The sequence below is a fragment of the Myotis myotis genome, unplaced genomic scaffold (assembly GCF_014108235.1).
Source record: "Myotis myotis isolate mMyoMyo1 unplaced genomic scaffold, mMyoMyo1.p scaffold_m19_p_2, whole genome shotgun sequence".
NCBI classification, from domain to species: Eukaryota; Metazoa; Chordata; class Mammalia; order Chiroptera; family Vespertilionidae; genus Myotis; species Myotis myotis.
Window position 1 is genome coordinate 37014657 of NW_023416324.1, and position 19676 is coordinate 37034332.

At 49.0% G+C, this 19676-nt stretch overlaps 1 protein-coding gene and 1 long non-coding RNA gene across 3 annotated transcripts; both read right to left on the reverse strand.

Annotated features, from left to right (window-relative positions):
* Positions 1–1898: 1898 nt before the first annotated feature.
* On the reverse strand, positions 1899–7762 carry PARS2 (prolyl-tRNA synthetase 2, mitochondrial). Of its 2 annotated transcripts, none has more exons than XM_036352609.1 (2): positions 7697–7762; positions 1899–4335 (listed from the first exon to the last, which is right to left on the reverse strand). In XM_036352609.1, the coding sequence occupies exons 1-2, from the start codon at positions 7719–7721 to the stop codon at positions 2879–2881; spliced, it is 1482 nt and encodes a 493-aa protein (XP_036208502.1). In that variant the 5' UTR covers positions 7722–7762; the 3' UTR covers positions 1899–2878. The 2 variants fall into 2 exon arrangements, with proteins under 2 accessions (XP_036208502.1, XP_036208503.1); XM_036352610.1 differs by lacking the exon at positions 7697–7762 and adding an exon at positions 7493–7688.
* Positions 7763–8326: 564 nt separating this feature from the next.
* LOC118677693 lies at positions 8327–14734 on the reverse strand. Its single transcript, XR_004974473.1, has 3 exons — positions 14381–14734; positions 13541–13969; positions 8327–10085 (listed from the first exon to the last, which is right to left on the reverse strand). It is a non-coding gene; the product is annotated as an uncharacterized LOC118677693 (long non-coding RNA).
* Between the last annotated feature and the right edge of the window lie 4942 nt (positions 14735–19676).

The following is a 19676-nucleotide window of genomic DNA, read 5'->3' on the forward strand; positions in this document are numbered from 1 at the left end:
GAATAAACTGGTGATTATAATAGAATCAGGGGCATAGAAAGGGAGTGGACTATTCTTGGGGGGGGAAGGGGTGTGGGGGATGCGGGAAGAGACTGGACAATAATTGTGCACCTATGGATGAGGACAGTGGGAGGGGGGTGAGGGCGGAGGGTGGGGTGGGAACTGGGTGGAGGGGAGTTATGGGGGGAAAAGGAGGAACAAGTATAATAATCTGAACAATAAAGATTTAAAAAAAAAAGAAAGAAACACTGGCTTAGGAATCAGGACACCTAGGTTTCCAACTTGACCTTGGGCAAATCACTGCACTCCCAGTATGGGAAAGCAGAGGACAGATGCCTATTTCAGAGCTACAAGGCTTCTGTAGCTCAAAGGTTGATCCAACCAGACCTCTCTTAATACAGTAAGATCAACGGGGCGTAGCCTAATTTAGGGGATGTAGCACCTGGCCTGCAATCAGGCCTTTGCCAGTCAGATGGTATGTGGCAAGTGAATTCCCACTTTGGGCCTGTTCCCATCTGTTAAGTGAGGGTTGGACAGGCAGGCTCCAAGTGCTCCTCCCACTCTACACTTCCTGAATTCTATATCATTCTATTAACTCATACACTTAGGAGAGTGTAAAATTAATTGGTTTTTAAAAGTGCTTACATTTGGCTAGCCTTCATTATAGAGTACAAATTTAAATATAGATGCATCTATTTGCACAAATTCTAATTTCTCATTTATTTTAGGCTAACTTGATTAGATATAAGTAATTCAGTTTTATTTACTGAAATCACTTTTGCACAGGCAGAGGCCATGTGGTATGGTTGAGGGGCATAGGTTTTGTCAATATTTGGGTTCTAGCTCTGATATTTAAGAGCTGTGCATCCTTGAGTAAGTTGCTTAAATTTCAGGTTCACTCATTGGTAAAATGGGAATAACAGCACCCCCCCCCCCCCCTGCACAGTTTCAAAGACTGAAAACAGTATATAAAGGGCCTCACAGCACAATGGCACATGGAAAGCCCCCAATAAATAAAAACCAGACCGTTAAAAGCAGTGAGCTCACATCAGCCTGATCATGTACAACCGAAATTATTCAAAGAAACGCTCAACTACACAGTGGGCTCAGAGAAGGCAGCTACCCGCATACCAGGAGCTCTCAATGGACTTTGTACATTAGAATCATCCAGGGGCTTTTAAATTCCTGACACTGGCCACATCCTACCCCATAAGCAGAACCTCTGAGTAGGACCACGCTCCCGTACCTCACAGCCCAGCCTTTTTAGGTTTGCTGTCAGAATCCGCATCTCCTGACCTACATGCTGGGCCTGAGCTCCGTGGTAGGCCTGGGAGCCATGCAGTGGTTCCCAACCTTCCTAATGCCGCGACCCTTTAATACAGTTCCTCATGTTGTGGTGACCCCCAGCCATAAAATTATTTTCGTTGCTACTTCATAACTGTAATTTTGCTACTGTTATGAATCGTAATGTAAATATCTGATATGCTATGTGTGTTTTCCGATGGTTGCGACCCACAGGTTGAGAACCACTGCATTAGGGCTTGGCATAGGCTTTACTGAGGGAACCTAATGGTTGGTGTGTGCTTAGGGTGGGTTACTCTTGCAGTAACAAATTGCTCGGAAGTTGTGTGGCAGGTGGAACAGCTGGCCAAGACATGGACTGCAGGGCACTTGGAATCTGCCTAGGACCCTGGGCTCAGGGAGCTGACCATCAGCTACAAGAGGCTGGCCCACCAAACAAGGAGTTTTCTGGCCCCAAACAAGAAGGGTTGAACAGGAGAGTTCGGGGGAGCCGGAGGGAAAACCACTTCCAGATGTCATCAGGTATGCTTTCAGGAGGTGGTGGCTTTGAGCTTGTCCTTGTCAGAGTCTTGTTTGATTTGGACTTGTCGGGAACCTAATCTGGTGAGCAGGAGCAATGAAAGCAGGTGGCGCTGCAGTAGTGGCTCAAGTTTGCTCCTAATTTTCCACATAATTCACGCAGAGATCTTAGTATTCACCCATCATGGCTCTAGGATCTAACTCTGCACTGACGATAAGGTCATAGTGGCACTCAAAGCCTGCTATCCTTTATTTGTGGAAGAAACAGTTTAAAACACACTTTCCCAGACACCCATCCCCCTTTTGGAATGGAAGGTAGAAATGGTAGAAAAAGAAGGGAAAGAAGACTCTCAAGTCAAGGTACCACGTACTATTAAGATGACAAATGTCACCACTGTTTCAAATGAACATGCACGGCTCATCCCAATAGTTTGACTTTATTCAATCATCTCAACATGATCTCAGTGCAGAGCCACCTCAATAGAGTAGATCTACTGGGGCCATTAGCTGATTATATCAACTTTCTGTGTAACTTAGACTGAAGGGGATTAGAGGAACCAGATCTGTCTGTTATGAACCTCTCGTGGAACCAGCCAGTGACAGACAGCTGTTAAAGACTTTACAGATCTAGTTCCATTTTCTCATGGCCTGCCCTCCAGACTATATGTAGCAAGTGTTCTGTGGTCAGACTATGGAGCCAGGAGGGCCTCGGCCATCAGCCACTCCCATCCTACACATGGGAAACAGCTGAGAGAAGGGAAGTGACTTGCCTCAGGGCCAGGACAAGAAGTCTGCTCTTTCTTGCCTCCCTGCCTCCTAACAAGATATCAAAGGAATGGTATGTGGCAGCATGGCCAGGCCAGAGAAGGGACCAAGCTAATGACTTTAAATACAAATAGTTTGAACAAATGACTGGATAAAAATTGGTTTCCCTAACATGTGCTCATCGTCCATGAGCTGCCCTGTTTCTGAGACCAGCCCCAGAAAGGAGTGCAGGAAAGGGAGCAGCATTAGAATGAACTCCAAGGCTCAACATGAGGAGGGTGGGCTGGGGCATTTAGACAACCTGCACGTGGCTCAGTAATTCTATGACTGCTTCTTTGGTGAGAAAGACCACTTCGCTGGTGTTCTGGCACCAAACCTCAAAATGGGCAGGGTCCTCCAAGGCCCTCTTGCCGGCGATGATCACAAAGGGGTAGCCAAATTTGTTGGCATCCTTCAGTCTGTTTCCAATGGTCAGATGGGTCCTGTCATCCAGTAGGATCTCCCCACGAAGCTGTGGCACTGCCTCTGAGATGTGGTCATACAGCTGCCCCGTGAGCTCTGCAGCCACCTCTTCCTTACTGCCCTTCTTCGGGGGGATGAGGCAGACTTGGTAAGGAGCCAGGAGGCTAGGCCAGCGAATGCAATCTTCTGTAGAGAGAACCTCAATGGCAGCAGCCAAGATCCGTGTCACACCTAAGCCATAGCACCCCATTTCAGCCAGAGAAGGTTTGCCATGGATGTTAATAAACTGGGCATTGAAAATGGAGGAGTACTTGGTGCCCAGGTAAAACGTGTGCCCCACCTCAATGCCTTTGGTTTCAGTCAGTGGTCCCTGGCAAGCAGGGCAGTTCATTTGAGACGAGCCTAGCGTCTCCACGTTGGCCGAGAAGCTGCAGCTGGTGCAGACAGCAAACCGGTCCTCTCCGATCTCCACTGGGAGCTGGAACTCGTGAGACATCGTGCCCCCGATGCTGCCCACGTCTGCCTGGACCTTGACACACCGCAGCCCCAGCCTGTCGAACAGGCTGCCGTAGGCATCACATACCAGGCTGTAGGTCTGCCGGGCGGCCTCTGGGGAGGAGTCGAAGGTGTACATGTCCTTCATGTAAAACTCTCGGCCACGGAGAAGACCAAAGCGGGGCCTGGGCTCATCCCGAAACTTCCTTGTCACCTGGTACAGCAGGAATGGGAGCTGCTTGTAGGACAGTGTCTTCTGGGAGGCGACCAGGGCTGTAATGGCTTCCTCATGAGTTGGTCCTAAGCAGTATTCCTTGCCATGTCTGTCTCTAAGTCTTAGCAGCTCCCTGCCCATCAAGTCCCACCGGTTGGAGGCTCGCCAGAGCTCTGCTGGGCTGAGGCTGGGCATGTTGACCTTCTGCCCGCCAATGGCCTGCATCTCCTGGTCAATCACCCGCACCAGCTTCTCCATGGCACGAACAGTATAAGGCAGGAGGTGGTAACAGCCGGAGCTTGCTGGGTGGATCAGGCCCACCTGCAGCATTAGCCGCTGGCTCTTACAGGTCAGGTCACCAGATCTGCCCTCCACTGGGAGCACCTGGTCTTCCCGAAGGTTCTGGGGCTGGAACATGCAGGACAGCGCCAAGCGCTTCCCTCTCCCTGGGGCACAGTGGGAAAACCTGCGGGGAATGTACCCAGAGAGCTGGTGGTTGCAGGTGGCCAGAGCAGGCAGTGCTCTGCATCTTGTCAGCAGCCCTTCCATGACACCCCGGCACAGGGAAGCACTTGTGCCTGGAGAAAAACGAGTGGTGCAGAAATAAGTGTTAACTGTCTGACTATGAAGTAGCCAGCTCAATTTGGCCCCAACAAACCTCGAAGACAGCCACTGATTCTGCAGATGCAAATCCTTTCATTTTGAATATCCTAGCATATCCAAGTATACTTCTCTTCCCTCTACTGCCATGTAAAAAATATATTTTCCCACTGACAGAAATACAATAGCGTACTGTGAAGAGACATGCACAGGTGGCAAATGCACAGGCTCTGACACCAGGCAGCCTGGATTCCAGAGGGCTTCCCGCCGACTTAACCCCTCTGTGCTCAGCTTCTTCATCTGTAAAATGGGAATAGGACCTACCTTAGAGGTTCATTGTGGGAATTTAGAAGAGTTATAAAAAGTTACTGGAACAGCTATTTAGCACATTGCTATTATTATAGAAAACTGGGGGTAAAAGAAACAAAAAGGAAAGCAACTATAATCCCTCGGCTCAGAGACAACTGCAGCTGATGATCCCTTTTCTGTCAGTCCTGTCCTTTGCCCACCCTCCTTAAATGTCTTGTTTTCCGCCCTCCTCACACACACACTCCCTGGTTAGGCCACATGCTAATGGCTCCAAGTCAACGTCTACACCCCCATCTGTGTCTCTCGAATTTCAGACCTACCTATCCAACTGCCTCCTGGAGAACACACTGCCTTCACACACTCAGCACCCCAGAAGGAACTCAGCACCTTCCCCCAAACCTGCCCCCCTCCAGTGCTGCCTATCACTCTGAATGGCACCAGAAGCCACCCTTTGCCCAAACCAGAAACCTGGGTTCATCCCCTCCATCCATGTCTCATATATACCACTCCCCTTGGCCCTGTCATTCCTACCTCTTCATGTGCTATTCCATCTATTCCTTCTCTTCACCTCCACAGCCTCCAGCCAGGTCTAGGCTACCATCATCTCACCTGGTTATTGCAACAGCCTCCTCTCTGGGCATCCAGCTTCCATCCCCTCCTTCTGCAATCCATTCTCCACCCTGCAGCCAGAGAATACTTCCAAAACACGTAATAGTTTCTCTTGCTTAACGTCCTCCAGCGGCTTCCTGCTACCCTTAGAATTGGGTCTAAGTTTCTGCCCTTCACAGTGCTCATGACCCCATGTGAGCCGGCTGCTGCTCCTCTGGCCTCATCTTACCATCTCCCTCTCCACATTCCAGCTCACCATGCTCACTTTTAAACACACTTTCCCCCTTGCATACCAATACTTACCATCCTCCAGGCCTCAGGATTAGCATCTAGTCCTCTAGGGTGCCTTCCTTGTCCCTCTCCCTATACCCCAAAGACCAGCTTCTCCCGCAGCAGCCCCTCACCCCCACCAAACACCAATCACTCTTTGGAGTTACTGCTCAATGCGCTACCTGTCTTCCCCCAGTTGCTCTGCTCTGTGCAGGCAGGGACCACATCTAACTCGCTCTTCATTAAGCAGGGGCTTACTAGACATTGTCTGATGAATGAGCACGTAGGGTTCTCTATGATTTTTACCAAATATTCACATACTTCTAATGAGAGTACAACATTTCATTCATTGACTATTAAGAATGATTCTCCGCCCTGGCTGGCTTGGCTCAGTGGATAGAGCGTCGGCCTGCGGAACAATGGGTCCTAGGTTCAATTCCGGCTGGGGGCACATGCCTGGGTTGTGGGCTCCATCCCCGGTGGGGGGTGTGCGGGAGGCAGCTGATCGATGATTCTCTCTCATCATTGATGTTTCTATCTCTTCTTCTCCCTTCCTCTCTGAAATCAATAAAGAGATATATATATATATATATATATATATATATATATATATATATATATAAAGAATGATTCTCCTACTACCAGTGAGTTGTTGGTCTTCTCCTTTATATATAATCTACAATGAACAGAAGGTTTTTGTTATATCTTTGGAAGAGAATTTTCAGGAATGAAATTACTGAGTAAAAGGATATAAACTTCCAAGGTTCTTGATTTCTATTGTCAAACTTAGTGAGCACCTCTGATTTCAGCATATGCCACGGAGCAAAGCTCCCCTGCAGTATGCCCAGGATGGGTTCCTGACCCCTCTTAGCACTGGGACGCTGGAATTCTCACGGGTTGCCTCCAGCTCTCGGCCTCAAGTCCTCCAGCTGGCCCCTCCAACCTCAGGCAGCTTCATCCACTTCCCCTGCACACTGTACAGATGTCATCATTTTCTATGTGGCCTATGACCTGACAAAGGTTGGGAGGCACTGCTACAGAGGCCTAGTGTGGCTGCATGGAGAAGTATGGGTCCTGAAGGCAGAAAGCATGTGCTTCACACCTGACTCCATCACTTGAGATTCCACCTCAGGCCAGCGGCCAAAGCCAGAAAGCCTTCACCCTTGGCTCCTCCCAAAGCAAGATTTCTCTTGAGTCCACCCCCTCCTTTCTGACCCTTACTGCCTCAGCCTTGAGTTAGCCCAGTGGTTCTCAACCTTCTGGCCCTTTAAATACAGTTCCTCATGTTGTGACCCAACCATAAAAATTATTCTTGTTGCTACTTCATAACTGTAATGTTGCTACTGTTATGAATCCTAATGTAAATATCTGATATGCAGGATGGTCTTAGGCGACCCCTGTCCGCCAAAGGGGTCGCGACCCACAGGTTGAGAACCGCTGATAGCCCCTCAATACCACCTGTTACATTACAATAGACCAGTGGTTCTGAAACTTTAGGGAGCATCAGAATCACCTGGGGGCTTGTTAAAACACTGACAGTGAGGCCTCCCACACACAGCTTCTGATTTCGTAGGTCTGGGGTTTAGGCAGAAAACCTGTGTTTCTAGGTGATGCTGATGCCGCTGGCCCAGGGACCACACTGGGAGAACTGCAGAAGCTTAACTGTGCACCCACTCTGATTTGGGCTGTGAACTCCATGTGGGCAATACCCATGTCCATTTTGTCCCAAGTTATAGTGCAACATCCAGCACGGTGCCAGGATACAGCGGACATTCAATAAACGTCTATCAATGAATGAACTGAACGATCCTTGATTCCTATCTGCCCAGTCTCCATATTTCAGATGTACTGATTCAATCACTCCTGTTTATAATCCATTAATCCCCCCACCATAATTTTCTCAGAACGGTACCAAAGCCTGAGGCAGACAAGGGAGTAAGTCCTGACCTCAATTTTCCACGGAGGAAACTGAGACCAGGAAACGAGTATTATCCAAAAGTTTATGTGATGTGACTCCGCCCCAACCCAAAGACAGGATATCCTGCACAAGGGAAGGCGGACACCAGGATGCCAGGTGTCCGCGCCCAGAGCCCTCTCTTCACGCCGCCGCCTCCCGCGGGCGCCTCAGTCCTCGCGGTCACCCACGCTCACCAATTGCAGTTCCAGCCAACCCCATCCGCCGGTCTAGCACACGGGAGCCTGGAGCAGGCTGGGGGGAGGGGGGGAGGGGAAGTTCCGCCTCCCTCCTTTCTAGCCAATCACAAGTCGAGTTCAGGGGACTAGCCCCACCCAACTTGTAGACAAGTGAGTGGTTTTCCGGAAGCTCAGCTAAGGAGAAATCACCGTCCCGGAAGTGCTCTCTAGGAGGTAAGGAGGTGTAACTCTATGGTCAAAGCCTTTTTCCAGGTTTTGAATCTGGTGTTTCCTCCCTTGCCAGGGCGCTCCCCATTCTCGGACTGGGAGAACCACGGGCAAAAGTGTAACTGCGGGCAAAATGTAACATTGTACAGGTAATCTATATACAATGGACTAGGTTGTTTCAAATCTACCTTATTATTTTACACGCTTTCCATTTAAATAAATTTAATTTTTTTAACAATTGGAAAAAGGCAGTCTTTAAGACACTAAATCAAACTTTCACTCATAAAATATTTTTTAAAATATATATTTATTGATTTGAGAGAAGAAGGGGGAGGGAGAGATAGAAACATCAATGATGAGAATCATTGATCAGCTGCCTTCTGCACCCCCCCTACTGGGGATCCAGCGGCAACCCAGGCATGTGCCCTTGACTGGAATCAAACCTGGGGGCCTTCAGTCTGCAGACGGAAGCTCTATCCACTGAGAAAACCAGCTAGGGCACTCAAACTATTTTTTTAGCAGCTACCATGTACCAGCCACTGTTGTAGAAACTGGGAATAGTGAACAAAAACAAAATTCCCTTCTCTAACCCTTCCCAATAGAGATAGTTGCTTCCTTTTCTGCGCTCCCACTGTACACAACTCTTCAGAGTACACCATACTGGAACAATTTTCAAACATGTATTCAATGTAGCTCACATTCTAGTCAATAAACAAATACAGTGAAACTTAAGGGAAGGCCAAAGAACAGTCATCAAGAGAAGTGGTATTTTAATGCAATTAATTTAAAAATGAATGCAAAAAGTCTATGGTGAACAACTTATCAAAATTTTATATGAAGACAGGATCCACCAGTCAGATGCTGTCAAATACTCTGGAGAAAAATTAATTAGAGAAGGGCACAGGTTGGAGGTTGAGTGGTTGCAATTTCAAATAGGGTGATCAAGAAAGCCTCATTGAGAAGGTCTCATTTTAGCAAAGACCTGAAGGAGATGAGAAAGCTTTGCAGAAATCTGGGGGAAGAATATTCCAGACAGTGTGCATAACAAGTGCAAACGTACTGAGGTGGGACTTGCATATCATCTAAGTAATATTACAGCAATAGTTTATTGAGTGCTTAAAATGTACCAGACCCGATGCAATACACCGGATTCTGATAGTGGCTCCGAGAACCTCTCAGCTCACCCAGGATCTGCCAGGAACAGCACAATGTCATCAGTGATGTAATGGGAGCTGATAAACCTCCCGTGGGAATGCCAGGAAGGAGGGCTTTGCCGAGGATCACCGTATGCACCCAGGCCCAACCCTGCGAGGCTGGGTATTGATCTGGGTGGGCCTGGGCATCAGTACTTTATAGTCCTTGGATCCTCGTGTGCAGCCAGGTCTGGATTTGCTGGCCTCGAGAAAAGGCACTAGACAACCGGGGTAGGAGGGTAGCAGAGATGGTGGAAGCATGTTGCCGTCTCAGTCTTACAACTGAGGAACTGCTATCTGTCCAACCGGTTGGAGGATGGACAGAGTTGGGCTAGACCTGAGCTCTTTTGAATTTAAGAGTGTGGCTCAGCCTCTGCAGCCTGCACTGTGGTCGAGGCTTTCCCCAACGAGTGCCGTCCCAAAGGCTTCACGGAGGCAATATTCCCCACACTTCCTCCTGGGAGGCAGGAGGTGAATAATCTTTGGTATATTTCGGGATCCAAAGTAGCCTAATAGTTCTCCCTGCTCCCCGCGCACATTATTACATCCCTTCCAATCCTGGAAAAGCCAGCATCCATCCTCTGCACCCTGAGGTGTTAATTATGTCTCAATTAGCAGTTCCCAGGCTATAGAGCTTAGTGGTATGGAGAGGCCTAATGACTTGCTGTGTTTATACACCCCACATCTTCAGAGCACTTTACCAGTGGTAACTAATTAATGCTCACGACCCCCTTGGGAGAACTGCTGCCTTTTATTTCAAGTTTTCAGGAGGCTTTCCAGCCTGGAGCTGCAGAGCCTGCTCAAGCCAGCCATGGTCAGAGTGAGTTTGTTCCCTACTGAGGAAGTCCAGGGTGGTGGAGTCCCAGAATGTAGCCCCATCACTGCTAGCAACTTCCTGTGTGACTTGTCAATCAATCAGTTGATCCGTCATTTATTGTGTGCCTTGATTTACAGAGTTCATTCATGGTTAAAACTCCACAAGTTCCCTAAAACAAAAAATAAAATAAAATCCCACAGAACAAATTATTCATTGTCATTTAAAAGAAAAGGAACCTACACTTGCCTTGGTTCCCTTCCCTTTCTCACCTCCCCCTGCCCAGCCCTGGGGACACATCAGGCACTTAATGGTTTCCCTTGGCCCCTGGCCAGACTGGGAGTCCCTGGAACAGGCACAGATTTTGCTCTTTTCTGTACCTTGAATACAGAGCCTGGTCCAGATGGAGGATTAGCAAAAGGTTTTGCTTTTTGTTTAATCAACAAATGAATGGATGGTATGTTTCTCCCTCAGATTAGAGCTCCTGTGAAGACACCCTGAGTCATTCCGGTATCCAGAGCCCATGCCTGCCACAGAGGGGCTCCGAGCGTGTGGTGAATGAACAAGGGAAGGCAGAGTTAATGGTGAACTCCCAGACCTCTGATTGCTCATAACCTCCTGGAGAGGCCGCCCCTCAAAATGGTAGTCCCAGCAGCCTGAGGTCAGAAGCTGTGAATAGGGGAAAGCAAGATGCTGAGGGAGCAGCATTGCAAGGATGCAGGTGGTGAGATCAAGGAGGGCTTCTTGGAGGAGGGGACATGAATTGGACCTTAACTAGGAGCTTCCCAGGCTGAAAAGGGCAGATAAAAAGACATTCTAGTCAGGGGGAGTAAGTCAAAACTGGATGTAAGTAAGAAGGCTTAAAGGTAGTTCTGGCTGACGCACAAGAGTGCTTGGATGTTGAGAAATCAGCACAGTGTGGCAGGGCCTGCTGGACGAGGCTGCAAGTTTCTCTTCATCTGAGGCCAGTGAAACCTTTTCTGTGAAGACTGATACTCCCCTCCCCACCAACACACACAGTAGTAAGAGGAGGTCACTGGGCAGTGTGAGAAGCAGGCCTGTGGGCAGTGGAAGGGTTTTACATGGGGGAAGGACATGGCCAACTGTGTTTCTTTGTCTGAGTGAGGCGTGAGTGTGAACTCAATTGGGAGGGAGGGGAGGGGGAGAGTCCTGATGGGAGACTCCTCCAGTGGCCCCGACTGGGGCAGTGTGCCCGAGAGGAGGGGACAGACTCCAGAGGGCCACTGGGACAGTCCATCTGATGGACTTCTGAGCCGAACCGCACCCAGTTAGCCCAGCCAGGCCAAGACAGACTGGACTGGAGGTGGGAGGGTGGCTTGAACTGGAATCCTGCCCAGCTACTTCCTGGCTATGTAACCTTGGGCCAGTGACTTCATCGTTTCTTCATAAGTAAGACAGAAACCATAATAACACCATATTGGGTGTTCCGAGGAGTCAATGAAAGATGTAATTGAAAGCAACTTGTCCATCCCTCAACCTGTTCTAATTCTGGGGCCCACTGTAAATGTCACCAGCAGAGGGGTTCTTGCCCTACCCCTCAGGATAGAAATCAAGAGAGTAGGTGAAACAGATTCAAAAGAGAAGAGGTTTACTAAAAACTGGGTGAGAGTAAAAAGGGAGAGAGATGCATCAAGGGAGTGCACAGTGACAGAGAGTGTGGCTCCCATACTGCGCTGGGGTCTGGCTTATAAAGCGCTGGGTTTCTTTGCGCAGGTGCAGAGTGTGTCTCTGTTTCCAGGTTTCCGAGGTGGGGGTGGGGGTTGGGTGGTGCTTGCATTGACTGGCTCAGGCGCAGATGCATGGGTTTGGGGAGTACCCGAAGGAAAAACTTAATCTTATCTAGAAGAAGCTCAAGAAGTAACTGAAGGACATTCCCATCCATCTAAGAGAGGCTCAGCCTGTCGCATAAGGAGAGAATTATCATTTTGCTGCCACCTCTAGTTCTAAAGGACTCCCCACTCTGCCTGTGTGTGGGACCCCAACCCCCTTCTGTCTTCAGGGACCTCCTCTCCTTGGGCCCATAGAGCACCACTTGTCCATTGGTTCAATGCCTAAGATTAAGTTGATTAGAGACCAGAAGGCGACTGGAAAGGTAGGCCGCTTTTTATTTTTTTTAATCCTTACCTGAGGATATGCTTATCGATTTTAATGAGAGAAAGGAGAGAGAGAGAGAGAGAGAGGAGAGAGAGAGAGAGAGAGAGAGAGAGAGAGAGAGAGAGAGAGAGATTGGTGCCTTCCCACTGGGGATCAAACCTGCAACTGAGGTATGTGTCCTGACCGGGAATCAAACCTGAGACCTTTAGGTGTACAGGACGATGCTCCAACCAACTGAGCCACACCGGCCAGGATGAGGTAGGCCTCTTCTTTTTTTTTTTTTTTTTTTTTAATCAAGATTCCTCAGAATTGAAGTGTGGCCACCAGTCATTGTTATCATCACTGTTCACATTTATAGAGCCCTTGCTATGTGCTAGGGACAATATTAAACACTTTATATCCATGTTTAATTAAATCCCTACAACAACCCCATGAGGTATAAATATCTCTCTTATGTCCATGTTACAGATGAGGCAACCAAGGCTTGGAAGGGTTGGCTCTAACATGTCTGTGGTCAACACCACTCGTAAAGGGGGGAGAAAAGATTCGTCTCCAAGTCTGTTTGCTGCACAGCCTGACCTCTGCACTCACAGCCTCCGATGGTAACTTATTTGTAGCAAACATGTGTTGACCCACAACCAAAACTGTGGGAGCCATCCTGAAAACAGTCTTTCTTGTTGGGTCCCCTCTGTCTGGAGGCCTGATCTTTAGAGCCCAGCTCACTGGCACCCTTTTTAAAAAATATATATTTTTATTGATTTCAGAGAGGAAAGGAGAGGGAGTGAGAGACAGAAACATCAATGATGAGAGAGAATCACCAACCGGCTGCCTTCTGCATGCCCCCCACTGGGAATCAAGCCTGCAACCCAGGCATGAGCCCTTGACCAGAATCGAACCTGGGACCCTTCAGTCCGAAGGCCGATGCTCTATCCACTGAGCCAAACCAGCCAGGGCAATGGCACCCGTTTTGGTCAGTCTTTCTTGAAGTCCTCACAAGCAAGGACTCCACTCTCCTCAGAATGTTGTCTGAGTATCTCAGTTGGCCCATTTGCTCTCTGAGGTGTGTGACAGCTGAGTGTGTACATTATGTGGGACAAACACACTTGAGTGAAAACACTTGTTTTGCCACCCACTCACCAGGTGCCTATGGACGAGATCCTCAGCCCCCTGAGGCTCAGATGCCACATCTGTAAAGCAGTAGTGACATCTCCCCCAGGGAGCTGTGGTGAAGATGCAAAGAGTGGCCCATGTAAAGGGCTCAGCACGGTGCCTGGCACACAATAGGCCCTGTAGGACACACCCCTGCAGACTGTGAGCTCTCAGAGGGGAGGGCCCATCGCTAGCCCTGCCAGAATAAATCTGTTTCCTATGTAAAAAAGATTTTGCATATAGTAAATCTCAAGGCCTATTTGCTGAATTAATGGCTCTCTACTTAATTCCCTCAGTTCTTAAGAATGATCTGCTAAAAATGAAACCAAACAAAACCTCAGTAAAAAGAAACAAAACAAGAACCTCAGTAACAGTTCATCTGGAGACAGCTCCCTTTCGAGCAGCTGCTCTGGGTTAGCTCTGCGGAGCACTGGGCACGGCCAGACGTCGTCACTGATCACCAGAGGGAATGATCCAATGTGAGTTCTGGGTGTGACTTCCGCAGCTTATCTGGGCACTGTGTCCGGAAGGATGATGGAAACTGAGTTCCTTTCAACACGACTTTGCCTTTTCTCTTTGGTGCAGAATTCGGGTGAGATCTGGATGGAATGAGGTGTCATTCGTTGCCGTCCAGAGCTGTTGGTTCAGAGAGAGGAATACGGCGTTTGGGACCAGACAGACCTGGGTTTGCTTTCCGGCTCCAACGCTTACTGGCTGAGTGACTTGGGGCAAGGACTTGACCTTTCTGGTCTTTGGCTATACTACCGTGAGGTCAGGAACCCCATTGAAACGCTGTGAAGAGCAAGCAAACAACATTAGAAAAAGACTTTATAAACGGAAATTTCTGTATGAATATTAGAAATATACTCAGATTATTCTTTTGTAAGATGAAGTGTGTAATGAGATGAAGACTTTTAAGTAATTAAGTGAGATTATGTATGTAAAGCACTCGAAGGGCGCCTGGTACTTAGTGCTCATTATGAGATTAACTTGTTAATGCTCCAGTATGGCTCTCACATCTGCCATTCCTCTACCTGCTGTCTCGCTGCAATGTCACCTTCACAGCCAGGACTTCCTGGCCCCAAATTTTTCACATCAATGCCCACTCCTAACTGCCCTTTGCCCTTAGCATTCCTGATACTCCCTACCTGCTTTATTTTTCTTCATGGCATTTATCACCGTTTAATATACTAAATATCTTACCTAGTTTTGCGTTTATTGGTGTTACCTCTCCCCCAACCCAAGTAGAATGCAAGCTTCATCCAGAAGGGTGGGATTTGTGTTTGTTTTGTTCACTGCAGCACGCCCAGTGCCCAGACTAAGGGCCAGATAGTTAATATCTTACGCTTTGCAGGACGCCCAGTGCCTAGACTAAGGGCCAGATAGTTAATATCTTACTCTTTGCAGGATGCCCAGTGCCCAGACCAAGGGCCAGATAGTTAATATCTTACGCTTTGCAGGACATACAGTCACTGTCACAACTACTCAACTCTGTTGTTAAAGCCTGAAAGCAGCCATAGAAGTATGTCAACAAATGTGCATGACCGTGTTCTAATAAAACTTTATTTACAAGAACAGGTGGCGGGCTGAATTTGGCCTGTGGGTCACACTTTGCCAACCCCTGGCTTAGATCATTGTCTGCCACATTGTAAATGCTAAGTAGATATTTGTTGAATAAGTTAATCAGTGACTAACTGGATGAATGAGCACAAGATACCTGGTACAGTGCCTGGTGCACAGCTTGTACTCAATAAATGCATATTCCTTTCTATTTTATACTTGTCAAAGGAACTAAAAAAGAGGGATTATTAGAAATAAATGATAAAGACTTATTCTAGGATCTTATAATTTGTAAACTATGCACACAGCTAGGCAGAAACCTAGAAATGTTCTGAAGAAGAAAGAAAAGAGCCCTTGTAGTAAAAAGTACATTCTTGAGAATTATCTGTCCTGCATTTTTAGCCCTAAGATTGGTCCATGATGGTTATCAGTCAGATGCCAGGGGTCTGGATAATTGATATCAGGTGGACTGGCTATGTGAGTCCTTCGGGGAGTAACCGGAGGTTTACCTTGAGGTCTGGTGTATGTCCAGATGTGTATCCAGGCATCGACACAGGATTGGAAAGTCCCAAGCTAATTAGGACAAGAATAGGATAGCTTCTCATGCACTAACCTTCATAATGTTAACAATTTTAGCAGCCTGGCTAAGCGACTCAATTTTATGTATTTCCTATATTCACCCTTTCCTCATACTTGATAAATACAACAAGATAGACCATGATGTATTGTATTCGAGGTAGAGAGAAAGTGCCCAGGGAGTACTGAGGTGGGGGACTCCTCCTCTTTGGGTAAAGGAGGACTCCAAGGGGGTCTCAAACTGGGCTCCCCTAGAAGCAGACCCTGAATCAAGGATTCTAAGGCAAGCAGTTTATTTGGGAGGAGATCCCAGGAAACATCAATAGAGGAGTGGGGAAATGAGAGAGGGAAGGGCCGAGAATAAATGCAGGGTGTGATAATGAACAAGCAGGTTACTGCTGTGGACAACCGGCCTGGATCCCAGTGGGACCTCAGGGGGAATGTGGAATTTGCCTCAGGATGGTCCTACCTCCCCCCCAATCCTCCTGTGAGACTGGGCTATTCTCCAGTGTCCATCCCCCACTAGTTGAAGGCTGCTCCCGGGGCATCAGCTTCCCATCAGGTGGACAGCGGCCGGTGCTTGCAGTTGGATGCCTTCAGCAGGCACCTGGTAGATGAGGGGGGTGGGCAATGGGCAGGCGCTAAAGCAGTACTTGAGCTGCCTCACAGGATAAACTGCCACCTTGTTTAAGTTACTGTGTTCAGGTCTGTGATGACGGCTAAGCCTAATCCTAATTGGGGCAGCTGCTAATAGCTGTTTCGGCCAACAGAGCATTTTCTGTCCCTGCACCAGTTGGAAGACTCTCTGGGAAGGTCGCTGATTCACCCAGCCTGGGTCAGATGTCAGCTGTTGGGGTCTGGGTGTGGGGTATGGTGGCTGGCAGCCCTCCCCTTCTATGCAGAGTGGGGAAGCGGCAATTCCTAGCCCAGGAAGAAGAGGTGCGCGGTTCCCAGCAGGAGGGGCTCTGGGCAGATGAGACCATAGATCTCCCGCATACATATCGAGGTGCTTTTGTTTGTTTCTCTTACTTTGTGGACAACAAATACACTCACAGTGGAGCTGCAGTTTAATGAAACCATTTACATGCCAAAACTGAACAAGCCCCCCCACCGAGCTGTTGCTGGGTTTGGAAACATAAACATGAGAAATACAGGCAGATTTTTTTAAAGTGTTCAGTTTATACAGCAATGTATGTGACAGAAGAGAAAGTAATCTAAGCTCCCAGTAGTTAAGAGGCCACCCATTAGCATTCTTTCTCCTGCCTGCCATTCAAGGCGGGTGGAGAGACCTCGGGCAGGTCACTGAACCTCTCCCAGCCTCAGCTTCCTCATCTGTAGCACAGAGATAACGCTGAATGCATAGCCTATGGGCTTACGAGGTAAAGCGTGTGACTGGCTCACGGCAGCTTCTCATTAATTGTCTGATGGTGATGACGATGGAGATGATTTCCTTTGTCCTCCCTGTGGGAAACTTCCCTGCTCGGTCAAATCGTTCTTTTGTGGCCACCTAGAGGCCAGCTGAGGCTTCCCGCAGCGCCACAGTTTTCTCTCACCACTGCTTGCCAAGGGCATCCCTTTCCCCATCACAATCAGAGAGGTCGCCTTCCAAGCAGAGCTGGGCGGCCGGAAAGGTGCTCCCGGCGGGTAGAATAGGATGAGGCTGTCTGTGGGGAGGAGCTGGGGGCCTGGGCGGGAGCTGGCCGCGTCCTAATCCCCTCCACTCGCCTGGCCAGGACTTCAGCCCCACAGAGCCAGGGAGCGTTTCTCATGGAGGCATGCCCGCCATGGGGGGGTCGCTTTCCATCTGCTCATTTCACTTCTGAGCTGTAAAGTGCTAAATGTCGTTATCTTCCCCTTCCTTAAACAAGAAAAAAAGTTAACAGCCTGAGAAAAGGAGATATTTCACTTTATTTGGTATCCGGCCACCATCGTCCACATGGGGCGCTGCTCCCTTGGGGCCGATTAGGGCTGGGAGAGCCCTGTTCTGTTCTGCTTTCAGCGGCTGGCACCGCTGTGTGCAGGCTCCAGGCTGGGTGGACACCGGCAGCTGGAAGTCAGGTCAGAGCTGGGCAGGCCGTCGGCAGAGCAGCCAGCCACCTTCTGAACAACCCAAACCCTGCAACAGGTGCCACAACAGAGAGAGAGAATGGGGCCAGACAGAACTTGTTCAGGTCACCATGCTTATTAGGGTCTGTTCTGTGTGGCCTCAGAAGCTGAACTTGAATCAGAAGATAGAAAGTACAGAAAAGAGGATTTCAACTAATAGAAGGACAAACTCAATAGACAGACCCATTGAAAAATGGATTGGTTCCTTCAGGAGGTAGTGAGCTGCCTGTCTGCCAGAGGTATGCACGTGGTTTAGACCCTCCTTTCAGAACAATCACTGCTGAGAGGAATCCTGCTTTATTTTTAAAAAATATATTTTGATTGATTCCAGAGAGGAAGGGAGAGTGAGAGAGAAACATCAGTGATGACAGGGAATCATTGATCAGCTGCCTCCTGCACGCCCCACCTGAGGATTGAGCTTGTAACCCTGGCACGTGCCCTGACCGGGAATGGAACAGTGACCTCCTGGTTTATAGGTCAACACTCAACCACTGAGCCACACCTGCCGGCAAGGAGTCCTGCTTTAGATGGAGAAGCTGGAAGAGGCGATGACTAAGGTTCTTTCCAACTCTGAGATTCTGGAGACCTGCAACTGAAAAGTCTCACCTGCGTTCCTTCACCACGCCTTGCTCACACTGGCTAAACAGGAGTGTCGAGCTGCCTGCGGTCTGTGCGAGACGCAGCGGAAGGAGTGGGCAGGCGCACGAAGCGTGATTTATCTTCATTACTCCCATCATGGGGTCATTAAGGCTTTTACCCTGCAGTGCTCCCCTAAGGAGCTCCTGCTGCTTCAGTTGTGTGACACAGTTGTTCCCCCGGCTGCCCAGTGGGCAGGGGTGTTTGCAAGGCTCAAAATTGTAATTAAATAAAGATCAGCCACCCACTAGCCTCCCCCAACCAGCCAGAGTCACAGTCCTGGGGGCGCAAGGTCTGGCTTCAGCAGTGGCTTGCTGGAGAGGGGTGGCCAAGAACCAGGTACTGAGGCCCAGGGACAGCCATACTCTCCTCCCCACTGGGCTGGGGAGAGGCCACTAATACAGGGTGCGTATGACTGGTGTGGAGGGGGAGGGTAGCCAGCTGTGCCAGCTAAAATCTTCCACAGCTTCCTGTTAGTCTCCACAAGTCTCCACTGCAGCCCACAAGGCCATGCATAACCTGCTGTGCAGGTCTGGCCTGTGAGCTCCCTGAAGGTAAGGGCAGGTCTGTTTTGTTCTCCAATGGAGCCCAGAGCTTGGCACTATGCTGGACACTCGATGAGTGCTTGGTATGTGCTAGTTGAGTGAAAGAATGGAAGGCCTGTTGTCCTCTTAGACTTGGTAGACGTAAACTGGGCAAAGGAGGCAGCCCGGAAAGGGCAGAGAACACTGGCCCACAAGTCTGGAAGTGGGGCTCAAATCTGAATCTGTCATCGGTTCATGGCTTGACCTTGGTCAAGTCCCTGCTTTCTTTTCTTTGTTTCCCAGTGGCAGAACTGGGTAACTGGCTAAGGCTGGAGAGGAAGAGGAAAGAAAGCCCATGCTTTCTGGTTGAATTCTGGGCCACAAAGGTCCTTGGGCTGCAGACCTGGTCCCAGCCTCAGCCCTGGGGACCCGGTGAGGCAGTTACATCACTGCTGTGAGTTTACTCAGTCCAACCACTCAGACCCAGCCTGTCTCGTGTGCCAAGCTCAGCGCAGGGCCCCGGGGCTGGATCAGTTATAGTTCCTGCTGTAAAGAATCCAGAGTTGGGGCAGGGTGGACAACAGGCATAGTGACACAGTTACGGCCCAAGAAGGAATAAACGCCACGCAGTGGGACACAGTGCCCCGAGAGCTCGCCATGCATAAAACGGAGTGATTAATGAGAGCTGGGAGGATTTGGTAAGACTGCTGGAGGTGGCATCTTTGAGCCGAGAACTTGGGATAGAAATCACAGGAAAAAAGCCAGTGGAGGAAGAAGATGTCCAAGGTCACAGAGGAAAAGCAGTTTGGGAAGAAGGTATGGGGCAAAGGGACAGAGTTGGTGACCACAGACCCAGCTCTAGACATAGATGACACATCTCCCAGGAAGAACTATGTTCTAGGAGGCAGCACAGAACGGGGCAGGTCTGGTCCAAATTCTGGCTCTTCTTATACTTACCTGAGACCTTGGTCAGCATCTGTGTCCTCATCTGTAAAATGAGGATTAGAATGCTACTCCCCCGGGCTGTTGAGAGAATTACATGTATGAAGTGCCTAGCCCTGGAAATGGGGTTTCCGATCTCTTTTTGGCTTTTGGTC

What these genes read in the sequence shown, in the direction of transcription:
- PARS2 (XM_036352609.1), bottom strand. Translation starts at nt 7,721, where the DNA reads ATGGGGTTGGCTGGAACTGCAATTG. An exon ending in GTTGGCTGGAACTGCAATTG is followed by an intron (nt 4,336 to 7,696) that starts GTGAGCGTGGGT and finishes GTTTTTCTCCAG; the next exon opens with GCACAAGTGCTTCCCTGTGC.